General features: G+C 43.5%; 1 protein-coding gene across 2 annotated transcripts in view; it reads left to right on the top strand.

Moving 5' to 3' along the window:
• RSU1 (Ras suppressor protein 1) overlaps positions 1–20,152 on the top strand; it is a 207,380-nt gene that overhangs the window by 39,329 nt on the left and 147,899 nt on the right. For both annotated transcript variants that reach the window (XM_005214283.5, NM_001040601.2), the window contains one exon: positions 12,424–12,544. In XM_005214283.5, the coding sequence (XP_005214340.1) occupies positions 12,424–12,544 (121 nt within the window). The remainder of the gene's footprint in view (positions 1–12,423; positions 12,545–20,152) is intronic.

The following is a 20,152-nucleotide window of genomic DNA, read 5'->3' as shown; positions in this document are numbered from 1 at the left end:
CCTTGAAGGACCAGACCTCCCAGAAACCGTGACCTGAGTGCAAGAGGCAAGGGTGGCTTTGGATGCCCTGCTCTGTGTCTGGGGCAAGAAGCAGGCTTCACATGGCTGAGGACGTGGAGCCGGAGCTGGGGGCTTCGCATGGCTTTGAGCCTGTGTTCCCCTTTCCCCTGCTGCCTCCTCTGTCGGTGTCCGTGTACAGGTAACGCCCTGCTCCAGGGAGTCCCGGAGCTCGGTGGACCAGACATTGGCCCTGCATCTTCACTTGTTCAAATGGATGAGCAGGGAGCATCCCTAAGGTTGAAGGCATAGTTGTTATCATTAGAAGAGGAGTTAACAAGGTCCAGGGTGGATTTTTCTAGCACTGGGCATTTTCCTCCACCCCCTTCCCCCTGCTTCATGTACTCCATCATCAGCACCAAGACATGAGACAGGGAAGGTAGAGAAGCAACTTCGCGTGGATGATGTCTTGCTGAAGTCATTCTTTTTCTTTTTAATTGGAGTACGGTTGATTTACAACGTTTTGTTAATTTTTCCTGTACAACAAAGTTCTACATAACGTATGTAAAAATCTTTTTCATTTTCTTTTCTTCCCATTATGGTTTATCACAGGATATTAAACATAGTTCAATATGGGCTATACAGTAGGACCTTGTTTATCCATTTGCTGGAGTAATTCTTTTTTTTCCCAGAAGTACCTTTATTATTTATTATTTTTTTTTGGAGGATGGTTGCTTTACGATGTTGTGTTGGTTTCTGCTGGACAGCAATGAGAATCAGCCTTCATGTATACATATATCCCCTCCTTCTTGGTTGAGCATCCTGCCACCACGCCCCCACCGCCGGCTTCCCACCCCTTTAAGTCATCACAGAGCACCAGGCTGAGCTCCCTGTGCTTATACAGCAGCTCCCCATTGGCTATCTTTTTTACACATGATAGTGTATATATATCACTATAAAAGAAGACAGGAGCTGTCGGCGAAGCGTGATGTGTGTGTGTCTGTGAATTGTATTCGTCCATTGTCTCCCTCTTAATAATCTTGGATTGAGTGTGTGTGTACCCATTATAATGGTACTTTTTAAAAATTTGAGAGCCTAAATAGCTCGTTTTCACTGAGCTGAGCATGCTTTCTACGTTGATTGATTGAAATGTATTCAGTGTTCTTTTCTCTCTCGTTCTTTGCCGTGTTTCCTTCCAGACTTCTTGGGCATCTTTCCTGGAGGAAGGGCTCCCCATCCTTTTCTTGTCCTTCACTAATGTCACTTCCTCCCAGGTGATGGAAGGTCCCTGCCTTTCCCCTTAGTGTCTCTGCTCTGACGCGGCTCTCAGACAAAAGCTATTTGTGGATGCCCTGCTGGTGGACGCTGTATTCTTTGCTCACTGAAGTGTGATTTCCAGGGTGTGTTACTAAAACAATTCTGGGTCTGGAAGGACTAAGACCACGTGGACCTTGTTTGGTTCCTTCTGGGAAGTTGATTGGAGATTCAGACATAACTAAGTTTGGCGTCCTTAGAGGAGCAGAAATCCATGCTTGTCAGCTTTTTAGAAGATTTGTTTGACTGTGCGTACACACTTTTCGTACCCCAGGGACAGATATTTTTGCATGTTAGACTTTACACTATAAAAGCTGACTTACAGCTTGCTTGTAACTTCGCCTAATTTTTGGGTAATTGATTATTCTCATTGTTGCTGAAAGAGTTGAACCATTTTTTTTTTTCTTTGCAGTAAATTACGCGAGGAATGTCTTTGGTTAGTAAAACGACTTAAGCTGCAGATTTAAAAAAAAAAAATTGTTTTCTTGTGATGAGAACTTCTTTTATTCTTTTTTTTTTTATGGCTGTGCTGGGTCTTTGTTGCTGCCAGGGTTTTTTCCAGTTGAAGTGAGGGGGCTGCTCCCTAGTTGTGGTGTGTGGGCTCCTCATCGCGGTTGCGTCTCTCGTTGAGGAGCACAGGCCCTAGGCTCTCTGGTTTCAGTAGTTGCTACTTCTGGGCTCAAAAGTTGTAGCGCACGTCTCAGTTGCTCCACGGCACGTGGTATCCTCACGGCCCAGGAACGGAACCCGTGTCTCCTGCATTGGCAGGCAGATTCTTTGCCACTGTGAGCTGCAGAATCTTAAGGAAGCCCGCGATAGGATGCACTAAGTCTCTCCTTCTAGGTGTGGGTGGTCAGTGAGTACCGCTGATTAACTGCAAGCAGCATTGCTCTTGTCACTTACAAGGCTAACGATATTTGGGGGACCTTGGCCTTTGTCAGGTGGCTACTTAGCTCTTTTGCTCTTTGATTTTTACCTTGAGGAATTTGTAGATCCTGTTAAATGAGAATTTGCTCTGCTGTTCCATAAACTTTTATGTTTTTAAATAACCTGTAACTACTGTAATTCACTGTTTTAATTGCTGCTTTGGGGGAAATCTCATAAAATCTGGAAAACTGGTTATCATCAGTATACTTTTGAACTTCAAGTTCTTATGCTATGATGATTAGTTCATTATCCACCTCCTGTTTTTGACCAGAAAACAAAAGTCATTAATCACTATAGGTACAAATGACCTTTTTATTTCCCCCCTCAATATAAAATTCTGAAGAGCATAATTATTTGCCAGAGTGAGGAAATTCTTCTTTACATGTGATCATTAGAATGGCTTTCAGAACAAAGATTCCTCATTTGCTGATAGAATTGACATCTATATAATTAGTCTGGACATCACCTCTGTGCCATGAATAGACTAATGCCTTCTAGCTGTTGTAGCTAAGGATTAAAAGGACTTTCCTTTCACTCTGACCAAGAATGCACTGATTCATATTTCTTATAGTTTGGTATTTCATATGGCTTCTGTTACTTGGGCATCTTCCCACCAGGGTGAAGAGGGATGGTGGTTGTTCAGTATTATACTCGTCAAATATTGGGACAAAGCAGTGTTTGCTTTCATGATTTCTTCTCAAATGGTCTTTCTCCCCCCAGTGACTGAATAACAAATAATCTCACTCATTTTCATGTATTTGGATATTTTTGGTCATTTTTTCTGATAACTTCATTGCAGGAGTGTAACTTAAGAATCAGCAGAGACTTCCTTGATGGTCCAGTGGTTCAGACTCTGCCTACCACTGTAGGGTCACAGGTCCAATCCCTGGTCAGGGAACTAAGACCCCACCTGCCAAAAACTTTTTAAACATAAATAAAACTTGTAAAAAATCATATTTTAAAAAAAATCAGCATACCTGGCTTCATTTGAAAATCCTCTACCGTCCCTTAATCTTCTCTAATAAAGAAATTTTATTTATTTTTTAAATATAAATTTATTTATTTTAATTGGAGGTTAATTACTTTACAATATTGTATTGGTTTTGCCATACATCAACATGAATCTGCCACGGGTGTACACGTGTTCCCCAACCCGAATCCCCCTCCCTCCTCCCTCCCCGTACCATCCCTCTGGGTCGTCCCAGTGCACCATTCCCAAGCATCCTGTATCCTGAATTGAACTTGGACTGGCGATTCGTTTCATATATGATATTATACATGTTTCAATGCCATTCTCCCAAATCATCCCCCCCACCAGAGTCCAAAAGACTGTTCTATACATCTGTGTCTCTTTTGCTGTCTCGAGGAGCCTGGTAGGCTACAGTCCATGGGGCCGCTAAGAGTCGGACACGACTGAGCGACTTCACTTTCACTTTTCACTTTCAGGCACTGGAGAAGGAAATGGCAACCCACTCCAGTGTTCTTGCCTGGAGAATCCCAGGGACGGGGCAGCCTGGTGGGCTGCCGTCTATGGGGTCCCACAGAGTCGGACACGACTGAGGTGACTTAGCAGCAGCAGCATACAGGGTTATTGTTACCATCTTTCTAAATTCCATAGATATGCGTTAGTATACTGTATTGGTGTTTTTCTTTCTGGCTTACTTCACTCTGTATAATAGGCTCCAGTTTCATCCACCTCATTAGAACTGATTCAAATGTATTCTTTTTAATGGCTGAGTAATACTCCGTTGTGTACCACAGCTTTCTTATCCATTCATCTGCTGATGGACATCTAGGTTGCTTCCATGTCCTGGCTATTATAAACAGTGCTGCAATGAACATTGGGGTACACGTGTCTCTTTTAATTCTGGTTTCCTCGTTGTGTATGCCCAGCAGTGGGATTGCTGGGTCATAAGGCAGCTATTTCCAGTTTTTTAAGGCATCTCCACACTGTTCTCCATAGTGGCTGTACTAGTTTGCATTCCCACCAACAGTGTAAGAGGGTTCCCTTTTCTCCACACCCTCTCCAGCATTTATTGCTTGTAGACTTTTGGATCGCAGCTGTTCTGACTGGTGTGAAATGGTACCTCATTGTGGTTTTGATTTGCATTTCTCTGATAATGAGTGATGTTGAGCATCTTTTCATGTGTTTGTTAGCCATCTGTATGTCTTCTTTGGAGAAATGTCTATTTAGTTCTTTGGCCCATTTTTTGATTGGGTCATTTATTTTTCTGGAGTTGAGCTGTAGGAGTTGCTTGTATATTTTTGAGATTAGTTGTTTGTCAGTTGCTTCATTTGCTATTATTTTCTCCCATTCTGAAGGCTGTCTTTTCACCTTGCTTATAGTTTCCTTTGTTGTGCAGAAGCTTTTAAGTTTAATTAGGTCCCATTTGTTTATTTTTGCTTTTATTTCCAATATTCTGGGAGGTGGGTCATAGAGGATCCTGCTGTGATATATGTCAGAGAGTGTTTTGCCTATGTTCTCCTCTAGGAGTTTTACAGTTTCTGGTCTTATGTTTAGATCTTTAATCCATTTTGAATTTTATACAGCAGCAGAAGCATCTAAAAAATTACCCCGGGCATTTCTATTTGTTATTACAACAGACGGAAATCTCCCATTTTTAGTATAAACGTGTCAGGTTTGGGGAAGCAGTGCTATTTGATTTATTTTGCTTTACCTTATTCCCTGTGGGATCTTTGGGCTTTGTCTGGTCAGGGGTGTCCCTGGAAATGGGCCTAAGACAGTAGTGTTTCACCCCTCGCATCGCAGGGTGTGTGCCCGCCTCTGGGTCGTGTCCTGGTCTCGGCCTCACTGTTGGCTCCCATTGAGTCCTCGCTCTGAGGCTCCCTCTTCTTGCACTTGGGGTAGCTGGCAGCCCATCAGTGGTTCCCCATAAAGGTGGCAATGGCTCAGCCCCTATGTTGGGGCTTCAGGGAGGCATGTGGGGCAGGGACCCCTGGTTTTCAAGCCCTGGCCCTTGTGCTTCTCCTTTGCAGGAATCACCAAAGCCGAAAGCAGTATGGATGATGCTGCAGAAAGAGCCAGAAGGGGGAGTTTGGTGGGTAGACTTCCCGTCCATGCTGACGAGAGAAACTCCGTGTGGTCCAGCCGTTTCCGGCTCCCGGCAGCCGCTGATGCCTGGTCTCTTCCGCCCCTTTTGTAGCTGAAGGGGACCCTGTTTTCAGCGCCAACCAGATGGTTCTAAAGACCAATGTGTGACCCCACCTCCCCGGCCCTTCCGTGGGCTGCGCACAGGCGAGCGCCCGTCCTTATGTTTTGCGCGGTGCCTGCTGTACCCAGAGCCTGTCACCCTTCGCAGTTTTGTTTCTTTGGCTCAGGGGCTACAAAATGCTCTTGCTTGAAAAGCCCCCGGATCAGCTGTGCCCCAGCTGGGCTGCTCTGCCATCACTGCCGCCCGGTACCCCACAGTGACCTTCAGGCCAGAAGGACAGTGACACCTTGTCACATGACCACCCTGGGGCACCATGAAGTTGCTGCCACGTAACAAGGTTCTGTGGACAAGGGGGTTTGGTGCTCTTTTCCCTGGTTGTCGTCATCCTCCCCAGGGCTGATTTCCCGGGAGTGATCTAAGTGGAGAAGCAGATGCAACCCCCAGTTTCTGTGCTTTCTCCATCGAAAATGCCTTTCGTTTTGGGCTTCCCTGGTGGCTCAGGTGGTAAAGAATTCGCCTGCCCTGCAGGAGACCCAGGTTCTATCCCTGGGTTGGGAAAATCCCCTGGATAAGGAAGTGGCTACCCACTCCAGTATTCTTGCCTGGTGAATCCCATGGACAGAGGAGCCTGCTGGGCTACAGTTCGTGGGATTGCAAAGAGTTGGACACGACTGAGCAACTAACACTTTCACTTTTCCCATTTCATCTGCCCCCAATGTCAGTAGCCCACTGGGCTGGCAGAGAAGTCCTAATTTGGATCAGATTGATTGTTATGATCTTGTTCCACATGATTGGGTGCAGCCAAGGACATATGTATTGGACTCGTGATTTTCACATCACCACTGACTGAAAAGTTTTCTGGGGGACTTCCCTGGTGGTCCAGTGGTTAAGACTTTACCTTCCAGTGCTGGGTGTGCAGATTCAACCCCTGGTCAGGGAACTAAGATCCCACATGCCTCATGGCCAAAAAAGAAAAAAAGAAGACATAAAACAGAAGCAATGTTGTAACAAATTCATGAAGGACTTTAAAATGGTCCACATTAAGAAAAAAAAAAAACTTAAAAAAAGAATGTTTTCTGAACCAAAATAAGGGCCCCCAGACCAGCAGCATCACTGACTTTTGGGAACTTGCTGGAAAGGCAGATTCCTGGGCCCCACCCCAAAGTACTGAATCAGAAACTCTAGGGTATGCCCCCAAATCTGTATTTTAACAAGCCCTCCTGGAATTCTGATATACTTGAGGCTTTGAGGCTCACTGATTTGTTTCTTTGTTTTCAAATTTTATTGTAGTTGATTTACAATGTGTTAGTTTCGGGTGTACAGCAAAGTGATTCAGTTACACGTGTACATATGTGCGTTGTTTGAGATTCCTTTCTCATAGAGGTCATTACATAATCTTGAGTAAGGTTCCCTGCGCTGTACAGTGGGTCCTTGTCGGTTGCCTGTCTTATATGTAGTCGTGTGTATGTATGTGTTCTCATCCCAAGTTCCTGATTTATCTCCCCTTTCCTCTTTGGTGATCATAAGCTTGCTTTCGATATCTGTGTTTCTGTTTTGTAAATAAATTCATTTCTTTCTTTCTTTTTTAAATTAGGTATCGGAGGCCAAATGCTTTAGCATAGACCTTGGTGCAGATATTGGAATATTCTATGTTCTTGCTGTCCAGCATGGCAGCTGCAAGTGACTGTCAAGGTCTCTAAATGTGGCTACTGTGACCAGGCAACTGAATTACTAATTGTATTTCATGTCAGCTAATCGCAACTTAAATTTATTACTTACTATTTTTCTGTCTTTTTTAGTGTGCATGCGTGCTAAGTTGCTTCAGTCTTTCTACTCTTTGCGGCCCCGTGGACGGTAGCCCACCAGGCTCCTCTGTGATACCCTCATCCCGTTCCCTCACTTCCCATCCCACCACCTCCAGACCTCTGGTGGCAACATAGCTGATCTCTTTTTCAATACGTTTTTTTTGGTGTGTTGTGTTGTTATGTTTGGTGTGTGGTTTTTTTTTTTTTTAATATTAATAGATTTCACTATAAATGAGATCATACAGTATTTGTCTCTGTGTGACTCTCTTCACTTAGCATGATTCCCTCGAGGTCCATCTATGTTGTTGCAAATGACAGGATTTCCTTCTTTTTTTATGGCCAAATTGTATTTGTGTGTGTGTGAGAGAGAGAGACAGTGAGTGTGTATGTATCACATTTTCTTTATTCATCTGTCAACAGACACCTAAGCTGTTTCCATATCTTGGCTGTTGTGAATAATGCTGCTGTGACCTTGAGGGTAATGACTTTGTTTCCTTCAATTAAATGCCTAGAAGTGGAACTGCTGGGTCATATGGTAGTTCTATTTGTAATTTCTTGAGGAACTGCCACATTTTTCTGTAGAGGTTGCACCATCTTACATTCCCACTGTAGACTTAAGGAGCCACGGGTAGCTAGTGACTGCATACTCACCCTCCCAGCCCCACAGCATCTCCTGCCATTTATTATTGTGTGAATAAACTCCTGAAAGCCTTCAAGAAAATAAGTTATTGATTGTGCAATGGTTAATTTTATCCTGGAAGAAAATTGCTCTTAGAGTGAAGTTCCAGTTGCTACAACAGTAGTTGATTTAGGGTCTGATGTTGGAGAGAGGGTAAGCTGTTGTTAGCTAGTGGGGAAAGCATGTTCCTGAGTGTAACCCTGGTTTTGTGAACATGTTTCATCATCTGTGCAGTGCTGGTGGCTATGCCTGTTGTATGTGTAACTTACGTGGACAGATACATGTCCTGTTAGGAGTCAGGCTGTCATTCAGAACTGAAGCTGGCCAGGGGTTCTTAGAGTTGGAGCTGTCCGTCCAGTGCTTCCTGCCCTAGGGAGCTTTGTAAAGAGATGTTCATGGAAATCAGGCGAGACCCTTTTTGTCTTGCTCCCCTCTTGAGTGTCCCTAGGCACTTTTGGTTTCTAGTCTTAGAACCGTCCAGAGGCTGGTGGCTTAAAAACCTCTGGAACAATTTTTTGTTCATAGATTGAAGAGGATTCGAAGGAAAAGAGGGTCTTCCTGAGCTTGTTAGCTTGAATAATTAGAAATGCCAGAAGATGCTCCGAGATCAGTCTCTGGGCAGAGTTCCTGGGATGACATGACCCCATCTTTGTCTCCTTTTCCAAAACACAGCAGAAGCTCTGGGCCGAGAGCACCCCCAGCATTCTCTGTTCCTGCAACCAGAGCTAATCGTGGCACGCAGGAGCCTGGGCACCCCTGTGAGTTTCTCTAGCAACTGAAGCCTCAGAATTGAGGCAGCCAACGATATTAGTTAGACAGCAAACGATACTAAATTCTCTGTCACAGGCAAAGTTCTACACGACTGAGCTTCCTAATTGAGGGCCCCATTTCTTGCATTATTTAAATCCATATCATTGATTTTTGCAATCACTTCTTCTCAGAATCACAGAATACTAAAGCTGGGTGGAAGGGAATGGAAAAATGGTCATAATCCAGCCTTCCTAATTTAAACTGAAGGGAGTAGAGGCTCAGAGAGGTTGTGAGTTAAGGACACACAGTGAGTTCAGAGCTGGTCAGGAAAGTGCAGAACTAGCCCAAGACGAGTGAGCCAGGCCTCCTGGGTTCTCGCATCACAGCCTCTCAGTTTCTTCTGTGGACTCGGCTCCTTGTCTGTTGACTCGGTGTGTACCACTGGTAGGGGTGGAGAGGGCTCGGAAAGTGGACAGATGGATGAAGAAGGGACATTTCAGATGCATAATAAGAAATGTATTGATGCTCACTGCTTACTTATATTTTAAAATGCTGCTTCTTGCTGGTGTGTCATGTAGCTGTTCTGAAAATTCCAAAAGAATATTCTGACCTGTGACACATTGCTGCTCCCTTTTCATAATAGATTTTCACAAATTGTTCATGGATCTATGTATATGATTTAGCCACTGCACAACTGTTACTCATATTGTTAACTGTTTTTTTTTTGTTTTTTTTTTTAATGGACAGTTTTGTTGGGATCAGTTTGCTTTCCAGCCACCAGACCTGTCTCTGGTGATTGACTCTGATAACCCACCTTTTTGTAACTTTTTAATTTTTTAAATTAAAAAAATTTTTTTCTCTCTTTTTTTTAAAGTATTTATCTATCTGCCTAGGATCTTCGTTGCATCATGTGAGATCTTTTTTGGTTGCAGCTCATGGACTCTCTAGTTGCAGCACGTGGATGGCATGTGAGATCTTAGTTCCCTGTCCAGGGATCAAACCTGCATCCCCTGCATTGCAAGGCAGATTCTTAACCATTGGACCACCAGAGAGGTCCCGTGACTTACTTTCTTTAAGTAGTCTGCCTCTCTTACTTTATCCCAAAAGTATTGAAATGTTCAGTGCTATAAGTTTATGCTTCTGTGCACAAAATAAGCATTCTCTAGATGCTGGTTGAAAGCATGAAGGTCATCCCATCCAGACAGGTCTGAAGGTTAATTTCCTTTGCTTTTAACTACGGTGGGGGTGGTGAGGGGGAGGATTCTGTAGTCTAGGAAGAATATTAGCTGTAAAAATTTTTTTCCCTTTCTTGTTTGAATGGAGTCTTTAGTAAACGATTCACATGCACACCAAAAATCTAGGAAAGGCTGGGTAAATTGAATGTGGGGTTATTGTTTGTGTCCACAGAACAAAGCCCTAAATCACATTTAGCATAACGTGTGGTTTTAAATTGGACTGATTTAGCAAGGAGAGTGAAATAATCTCTCATCCTGTCAAAAAAGGCGATACCTTCAGACCAGCATTTAATTGCATTGGCACAGTAACTTCGGGAAAGCGGCAGTAATTCTGGCTGCATTATTCTTGGTTTGTGGTTAAATTGAGATCATCATTTTCTCCTGGTTGCCCTAACTTTCTTTATTGCTCTTCAAGCTAATCAGATGAATGTGGGGAGAGAAGCTTAGTGGTAGCTGGAGGGTGAACAGGGAGAGAGTGAGGTCTGAGCAGGGCTGTAGTCCTCTGTCGATTCGCTCTTGACATACTCCAGGGTCCAGGTAGAGAGAACCCATGAACACCTCTAAATCCAGCAGGCACAGTCTGATGAATTTCCTTGTGGTCATTTATGCAAAGTGAATACGATCCATTCCTGAAAAAGTATGTTACGGAGGGCACACCTAAACATGTGCTTTTGTAGCCAGATCCTACAGGTCGGGCTTGTCTGCATTCCTCTTGGTACTGGGGAGTGAGGTGCTGGAGGAATTCCTAGTTGCCTCAGTGGTCCCCTTCAAGCCTACCTTTTTATCTCCATCCCCACAACCAGCCTCTTCAGTCAGCTCATCCACGCCTTACTCATTTTCCATCAGGACCACTGCCTCTTCCCAGCTGTCTTCGTTCAGACTAATTCCTCTTCTCCACAATCCCTTCCTCTAGCAAACGTGTGTCTCTGAACTTGTACCAAGCCTCTAAAAGTAATCAAGTCATCGATACCTGAGACATTTTATAAAGCTGAAAATGATGACTCAGCTGTAATGAGCGCTGTGCCTGCCACCTTCCTTCTGTTCCCCTGGGAGTTATCCACTGGGGTTCTTGGTATGGCTGTCTTCTTATATATCTCAGGTGTCTGGGGACTTCCCTGGCAGTCCAGTGGCTAAGACTCCACAGTCCCAATGCAGGTTTCCCAGGTTTGATCCCTGGGGGAGGGACTAGATCCCACAAGCTACAACTAAAGATCCTGCATGTTGCAACTAAGACCTAATGCAGACAAATAAATTAGGAAATCATACAAACAAAAAACCTGAGGTGTCTGGAATGTTACACACACCTGGGCCTTGGCTCTCAGCAACGTTGTCCCCAGGTTTCTCCAGTTTTCTGGGGCACCCCTGGAGGAGGATGTTGAGATGGGAAGAAAATGTACTAACGTAAGACCTAACAGTTCCTTCTGTGGTACCCAAGACCCTTGTCCATAGTTTCAGTTACCTGAATGTTTTGGTATTAAGAGCTTACACGAACCATGAATGGTGGCCAGTGACATGTTTGTGAGAGACTGAATCAGCAGATGGGATACATGAAGTGCAATATATTGAAGTGAGACTTAGTATTTTTGAGGTAAAGATGCCTTTGGCTTTTAAATTTGTATTTGCAAGTATATACTGTAGGGAAGGGGAATGCTTTCAGCTCTCCAGTCGCTTTCTTTAACCTTTGATATGCACACTCACGTCCCCTTCTTGCTACTGAACTGGTTTTTCATATGCCCGAATAATAACAATGTGGTGATCAGTTGCTAATCTGATACAAGGGTGTGTGTGTGTGTGTGTGTGTGGATTGAGATGCAAAGGCAAAAATCAGAAACTTGGTAGGTTGATTGTTTTATCACTGAAGATTGAATTTAAACATCATCGTGATTTAGTCAAGTGTTAAGAGAACAGCTCTTCAGATAGCAGATTATTTAAACAGCTTGATGATACACAACTTGGGAAGGGATTTTGGAGTTTGCTGACTTTCTTTTGGAGATGTGAGGGAGGTAGAAGGAAGAAAACAACTGGACTCAGTAGATGTTACATGATTTTAAAAAATACAATTTTACATCTAGGAGAGTAAATCCTAAGAGTTCTCATCCAAGGAAAAACATTTCTTTTGTATTTTTATGAGATGATAGATGTTTACTAACCTTATTGTGATAATCATGATGTAAGTCAAATACTTAGGGTTTACACCTGAAACTTACATAGAGCTGTATGTTGATTATATCTCAATAAAACTGGTGGGAAAAAATTTTAAAAAAAGAAAGTATAGAATGTTCTGTAATGTTTGCTTAGAGACTGTTCATGGCACAGATTTTCTCTTCTGCCCTTTGAGGAAACATTTCCATGTGAAGCCAGTGGTGAGCTACTACCTAAGAAACTCCCTACAGAAATTACGTAAGAGAGATATATATGTGAATAAGGTGATTGCGCTGGAGTTTCATCTTTCTCTCATTTGAAAGGAAAGCAGAATGTGTCGCTGGCATTCGCTGCCAGGGGCGAGGTTCCTGCATTCACACTCAGCGTTTCTGTTTCCACAGCTGTGCCACCGAACATAGCAGAACTGAAGAATCTGGAAGTACTTAACTTTTTTAATAACCAGATTGAGGAGCTGCCCACGCAGATCAGCAGTCTGCAGAAACTCAAACACCTGAACCTGGGGTGAGTCTCCTGGAGGGAGAGGGGAACAAGAGGAGGAGGAGCTGGAAGCCGGGATGCCGGTGGGAGCGAGGGAGGGGTTTGCCATTTTCAGGAGCAGCAGATCTCTAATTTTTTCTCCATGTTTTAGGTTTTTAAAAAAGTTTTATTGTTTTAATACATCCTTTCAATGGCCTACATTAGCGCAAATCTGTGTGCTAATTGAGAAGCTAATTGTTGGTGTAATAAGGGAGTTTATTTTTACTGTATTTTGTTTCCAATAAAATTTTATTTCCGTTATGTTGCCTAAGAAGGAACCTATTTGCATAGCTAGCTTGAACTGTACAGGCCAGTTGTAATATGGTTGCTTTTTTTCTCTCCATATTGAGTAGAAATAGTGTCTAAAGCACCTTCCTTCTATGAAGGGAAGGAATGTTTTCTAACACTACAGTGATTCTTAACAATTTTTCCTTTTTATATTTGAGAAGTTATCAATCCTGTATCTGTCTTTATACAAAGGTGAAGAGAGGAGTTTTGATTCAGCTGAGGTTACAGAACCAGGTGCAGTGAATTAATAGTAATACCTTGTGTTCTTTTGTTGCTTTACAGTTTTTAGAGTCCTCATACCAGTGTCTGACCCTCTTAACAATTGGGACTGGGGAAGGGCAGGCATTACAGATTTCATTGTGTGGAAGGAAGCCAAGCCTTTTTCAAGAGGTTAAGTGGCTTCCTCCTGATTGGTCCTCAGGTTAGTGGCTGAGCAGACAGAGAATCCCACTGTCCATCAGATATTATACATGCCCCCCAAAACTTGGACTTCTGAATTCCAGCTTCATTGTTGAGCTCTTAAAGGATACTGTCTGCTCCAAGCCTCACCCTCCATGTAAAGTAATATATCATTAAATTTTAGTCATAAACACTGATTCAGTTAGTGATTTGCATGGAGTGGCTATAGGAGCTGGCCAGGTATTTGTCAATTTACTAGGAAGCAATTGTGAAAAACAAAAATCATTCATGGATTGATTTTTAGTTCATGTTTTTCCACTGGGAGTCTGGTTAGACGCTCTTCATTTGCTATTCACTCCGGTTGAGAGACAGTCTTTGTAAGAACTGTGAGCATTCTTTTCTCATAATGTCTGAGAGGAAGTAGGGTTTAGAAGAAGGGGAAAGTCACCTGATATGAGACAGCTTTCTCTGACATATACGGAGACTGTACTCATCTGGCAAACCAGAAAAGAAAGGCTCCTCTGTTTATATCTCTGTTTTGAAAGATTAAGTCCTAATATTTCATTTGCATTTAAGAAGGAAGCTAAAACAAGACATATGTAATGGGTTGGCCCAAATGAACTTTTTTGCCAACCCAATACTAGACATGTATTCTTTTTTTTTTTTTTAATTAATTTTATTTTATTTTTAAACTTTACATAATTGTATTAGTTTTGCCAAATATCAAACTGAATCCACCACAGGTATACATGTGTTCCCCATCCTGAACCCTCCTCCCTCCCCATACCATCCCTCTGGGTTGTCCCAGTGCACCAGCCCCAAGCATCCAGTATTGTGCATCGAACCTGGACTGGTCTTCTTACTATTAAATTCTTCATCGTTTACTGAGGGAGTTGATATATATAAGGTACAAGAGAACCACCTAGGTCCGAGATGGTGGACAAGTTGACTTTCATTAGACCTCAAGCCTCAGTAAGTGCTCATTTTAACATATTGTATAAATGACACACCCATAGGTGCCATGGTAGTTCCTAGGTGGACCATAAAAGGTCAAAAAGTGGGTGGTGGCCCAATTTCTGGAAATCATGCCCCTTACCCAAAATAGTTGGGACAATCCTCCCATTCATTGGTGTATGAAATTACCCACCCCAATAAAAACTGATAACCCCATACCCTGCCCCAATAAAAACTGATAACCCCATACCCTGGTGCCTCTTGACTTCTGAGAGGGATGGCCACACTCTTGTCTGTGGAGTGTATGTCTGTCTGAATAAACATTCTTTCACCTAAAAAATGATGCTAGGAATAGTACCTGGCACATTCATCATCATCATTGTTTTATTTATAGATTCATTTATCTTGGGACTATGTAAGTGCCTTTTCTGCATGAGAGCCTTGCTCGTTTGAAGATCAGTGATGAATGTTGCAGCCTTAAGGATGGGGGCAGAGCAGCTGTCAGTGAGCAGGGAAGTGTGCAGCTGGATCGCTGACCAGCAGGAGGTGGTCAGGTAACAGTGGGGAAAGGGCCCAGGAGCGTGTTAGCATATAGGTGAGATTGGTGGAAGGATTCCTACAAGCTGTAGCAGTAGAGCTGAGACTCCGATACTGAGAGGACTGACAGGTAGATGGACGACATCTCTGATTGTGAAAAGGACTTATTTAAAAGCTCAGTATGTACATACAGTGGAATATTACTCAGCCATAAAAAGGAACAAATGTGAATCAGTTGTGCTGAGGTGGATGAACATAGAGCCTGTTTGTTATAAGTCAGAGAAAAATATGTATTAACATATATGTGGAATTTAGCAAAATGGTACTGATGAACCTATTTTCAGAGGAAGAATAGAGACACCAGCATAGAAATGGACTTGTGGACCCAACAGGGGAAGGAGAGGGCAGACGAATCGAGAAAGTAGCTTTGACAGATAAACACTACCACATGTGAGACAGGTAGCTAGTGGAAAGCTGCTGTATAACATAGGGAGCTCAGCCCCACGCCCTGTGATGATCCAGGGGGGTGGGATGGGACTTGGGATGGACAGAGGCTCAAGAGGGAGGGGACATATATATAGTTATGACTGGTTTGTGTTGATGTATGGCAGAAACCAGCACAACATTGTAAGGCAATTATCCTCCAATTAAAATAAACTGAGAAAAGATAAAAAGCTCAGAGCACCGCCTGTTCCAGGCGTTGCAAGTCTCGTGGTGTCCTGAGTGTAAAGTGTAAGGCGGGAGGAGGTGAGGCAGGAGATGAGGCCAGGCAGAGAAGCACTCATCTGTGCATTCGATGAGTGTTTCTGGAGCTCTCTGTTCAGGTGCTGGCCATCCGGCCCTCAGGGATCCTATATCACAGTTGGGGAAACAGCTTGGAAATAAGTAAATGTCCATTGTGGCAGGGAGTTGAGTGCTAATGGAGGGCCTTGTGTCAGATAAAGGAGCTCTGGTTTTAACCTGCTGACCACTGGGGAGTTGTCACCGGGAAGTGGCGGGTAAGATGATACTGGTATGAAAGATCACGTGGAGAAGTTGGATGAAACCCACCAGGTTAGCGTTTCTGGTGAACCAGGGTAGGAACAGTGAAGGTGGGGAGGGATTTTATATGAAAAGCAGATACAAGTGGTAAAATTCATGAGGCGGTACAGATGGGACGATGGAGCTGAAATAGATGTATAGAAACAGTTTTGGGGAGGACAGAAGGGGCCTAGGTTTTGTTCGGTTGAGTTCAAGGTGCTTCAGGACAGAGTTGTAAACTTTCCTTTTTAATCGAACACTTTTGAATTGCCTCTTTGTCGACTTTGAAGCTGTTTGCATTTTTGGCTCTTGCTGATTTATTGATTGTGTAACACTCTCTGGATTTAATTACCTAGCTGTATGGATGGGGTTGTCAGAGTTTGAACCCAATTCCTAGTTCTCTGGGAGAGGGATTAAGATAGGTTTCTGTAAATGGTACTTTTTTCCTCAAATGGCATGAAGAATTTTATCTGTGCAGCCCTGGTTAAGGCAAGGCATGGAGGAGGACTCAGAATAAACAGACAATTAAAAAAAAAAAAAGTGCAGCAGAGCAGTTAGGCCACATGTAATCCAAGCTTCATGTTCAGCCAGATGTTGATTTTGAAGTTTTATATCCAATTTTCTATTTATTCTGATGATCCCCAAACCAGAGAGGATTGTAGGCCATCTGAATAAACAGAAGGATGATGCTCTTCATTCTTCCATTGTGTCATTCATTATGCAGAGTTATTTTTATTTTATTAAAAAAGTGTAAAGTCACATAGGTTACAAGGTGGTAATTATTTTGGGTATAACCTCATGGCCAAGAGCATCATGCCAACTATTCTGGGATAACTTGTTTTTTGCTATGTTTCTTGGCATGTGGGATCTTAGTTTCCTGACCAGAAATCGAGCCCCAGCCCCCTTCTTTTGGAAGCATGGAGTCTTAACCACTGGACCACCAGGGAAGTCCCTGGAATAACTTTTGACCTTTTGACCTAGTTAGATGAAGGAGTTTATCTTACGAAGATTTAGAAGTTTTCACTGAGCACAGTGTTGAGTGTTCATGGTTTTGGTATTTGTTTTGTTTTGCTAAGTGTGTGAGCAGGTCACTGTGGAGGTGAGGAAAAAATCTGCCTTTCAGGCAAGAAGGTTTTATTGAATCAGGAATCACCCCAGAGGACCTCTGGAGATCAGTGTTCCAAAAGAGAAGTGTTCAAATGGGCCTTCCTTTAGCTTTTGAAGAGGAAAAAGGGGAAAAGTGCCAGACATCCTTTGACTCTGGTTTTGTCAAGTTCTCCATCATATGCGGGCATCTTCCCATTTCCATATGCATTTGAAAAACGTTCACCTGCAAACAGAACTTAAACCATTGGGCATGGTTGAGTCATCAGGAGCTTTATCTTCTAACACCTGAATTGGTTGGAGAGTAAGCAGATGGGGAAGCCATCCTTGATGGTTCAGACTCCACAACGGTCTCCTTAGGCAAGCTCGTCTCTTTGAGGCTGACTCAGATTCTCTTTCCAGCTTCATGAAAAGCAGTTGTAGTTACAGCCATCATTTCTTGAGAACCTACCTGGGAGCCAGAAATTGTTTTAGGGGCTTCCCATGTCTTCTCTCTCCACTTTCTAGTGGTCCTTATGGGAAGGTATCGCTAGCCTCATCTTCAGTTCAGTCGCTCAAAACTCGTGTACGACTGTTTGCGAGCACATGGACTGCGGCAGCCAGGCCACCCTGTTCATCACCAACTCCCAGAGTTTACTCAAACTCATGTCCATCGAGTCAGTGATGCCATCCAACCATCTTATCCTCTGTCGTCCCCTTCTCCTCCTGCCTTCAGTCTTTCCCAGGATCAGGGTCTTTTCCAATGAGTCAGCTCTTTGCATCTGGTGGCCACAGTGTTGGAGTTTCAGGTTCAGGATCAGTTACAGCATTCATCTTACAGTTGAGGAAATCGGGTCTCAGAGAAGCTGAGTTACCCAAGGCCACCTGGTCAGCAAGCGCTGGAGCTAGACCTCCACCCTAGCTCTGTTCTGTCCTCTCTGGGCATCCTTGAGTGCTGGAGCTCTCGGAGGACGCCTTGAAAAGAGGCAGCTCCCATGTGTAGATGGAGATGTAGATGACCCCTGCAGGGGAAGGCAGCACATGCCACCCGTCAGTGCCAGGGAGCCAGGGAGTCACCCTTTGTGTGTGGTGTCCAGAGGTACAGGTCCAGTGGTAGCTGAGTCGACCCTGCTTCCAGACCTTCCTGATGCATTGTTAGGGCTTTCTTTCTGCCCTATGGATTAGCAAGCCCAGTGCTGTCCCTGCTGCCGACTGCAGGGGCCTCTGCTGAGTCCCTGACACCTTGGAGGAGAGGGGAGTGGAATTGGTTTCTTGCTCAGGGAATAAAAAGAACCTTCAGGTTAGTGGATTCTTGACATGCACAGGTGGATAGGCTCGGGCTTGCTCTAGGCTGGAGAGTGGACAAGATCTGTCTTTTTGGTGAGACGCTTCTTCCCACTAAGAAAGTCTGAAAGTGGATTTCTTGCATCTTATGTTTCAAAAATGTACTTCTGAGTTTGGAAAGAAAACCTTTTTTGGTCATTTTCAAAAATGGGTAACTCAGAGAAAGATTTAAGGAAGGAAGCACTTGCTGTATACTTCCGTGCCTTTCTCACTGTCTCTGATTTCTTTCCTTCAGTTTACTCAGCATCCTCACGTGGGGGTCCAGGAATCAGGGGTGCCTTGGCCTCCAGGAGTGCCGGGGGCTCTTACATACCTGTCATTCTCATCAGGAGAGTCAGAGGTCCTTGGTGCTGAACCTGTGTTAACCTGACACTCCATTGCCATGTTCCAGAGATCATTATAAGTACTGTTCCGCCTGCATTTCAGTTTTGGAGACCCCGTGAAACACTTGACACAGATGTGCTTCACAAATTGTGAATTCACAGAAAGTATCAGTTATTAGGGCTTCCCAGGTGGCACAGTAGGGAAAAAAACGAAAACAAAAACCCACCTGCCAATGCAGGAGATGTAAGAGATGCAGATTCAATCCCTGGGTTGGGAAGATCCCCTGGAGAAGGAAATGGCAACCCACTCCAGTAATCTTCTGTGTAAAATCCCATAGACAGAGGAGCCTGCTGGGCTCCAGTCCATGGGATTGCAAAGAGTTGGGCACAACTGAGCACAGCACAGCAGCAGCAGCAGTTCAGCAAATTGTGCTGGAGGTTAACTTGCTAACTGTAAAGTTAACCTAAGATTTCACACCCATCAAGAGGTGGGCATCGCTTCTTTTCTAGTTTCTCTCTGCTCTCAGCTGTTTCCTGTGAAGCCTGTTTGGTGGGTTTGAATAGGATTGTGTGTCATGTGAGAAGGATTGGGGTCTAGAATTATGTTTGGCATCACAGCACCCCCCCACACTTTCAGTATTTGTCAGTCTATATTATTAAAATTTTTTTTGAAATCATATTTTAAGTGTATTCAAAGAGAATAACATTAAAAAAAATAAGAGTCTTACAAGTGGAACATAATAGAAAAATATTTTTCTTAGCTTTCCTTAGCTTTCATTGGAGGTGTGTATGTGTATGTGTTTAAGGGCTTGCTTCCCTGGTAGCTCAGATGGTAAAGAATCCACCTGTGATGCGAGAGACCCAGGTTCCATCTCCGGGTCGGGAAGATCCCCTGGAGAAGGGAATGGCAACCCACTCCAGAATTCTTGCTTAGAGAATCCCAGAGACAGAGGAGCCTCAGCCATGGAGTCACAAACAGTCAGACGTGACTGAACAACTAACACTTTCGCTTTTTACATATATATTAAAAATTTTTCAATTGTGATGTAAAGTACGGATAACATAAGTATACCGTATTTATGTTTCTGTGATTCAGAAGCATTACATGTATTCCCATTGTTTTGCAGCCTATCTCTAGAAGTTTCTCATCTTGCCATACTAAAACTCTATACCCATTAAAAACTCCCCATTCCCCTCCTCCCTCCCCATCCCCGGTCCCTGGCAAACTTGATTCTAATTGGAGATGGTACTGAACTACTATCAGTAGTTGCAAAACAAAACAAAATAAAGTGATTTTTTTTTTTTGTCTCCCATGGGGAGGAATAAGCAAAATCAAATAAAGCAGAAGTCTGAAAACTATGAGACTTCACATATATCTTCTGAGGTCTTATCATTGCTACACTTATAAAGAAGTTTTTCTCTAGAAGGAAAGATATTTTGTGATGTGTTTATTTTCTGTGTAAAACAGTGTCGGAGCACCACCATTGGAGAAAGTGACAGCTAAGGCATTTTCAAATGTTTCATGGACTTGGAAATCACCTGGCTAGAATTACTAGGCTGGTAAAAATAACATAAAGTGAATGGGATTACGGTTGGGTTTTCAGCTTTGAGCCCCTCACAGGTGACTCTCAGACTCGGCACACAG

This window comes from Bos taurus, chromosome 13 (genome assembly GCF_002263795.3).
Source record: "Bos taurus isolate L1 Dominette 01449 registration number 42190680 breed Hereford chromosome 13, ARS-UCD2.0, whole genome shotgun sequence".
Classification (NCBI taxonomy): Eukaryota; Metazoa; Chordata; class Mammalia; order Artiodactyla; family Bovidae; genus Bos; species Bos taurus.
The sequence above is the reverse complement of the archived record's forward strand: the minus strand, read 5'-3'. Positions and strand labels throughout refer to the sequence as shown.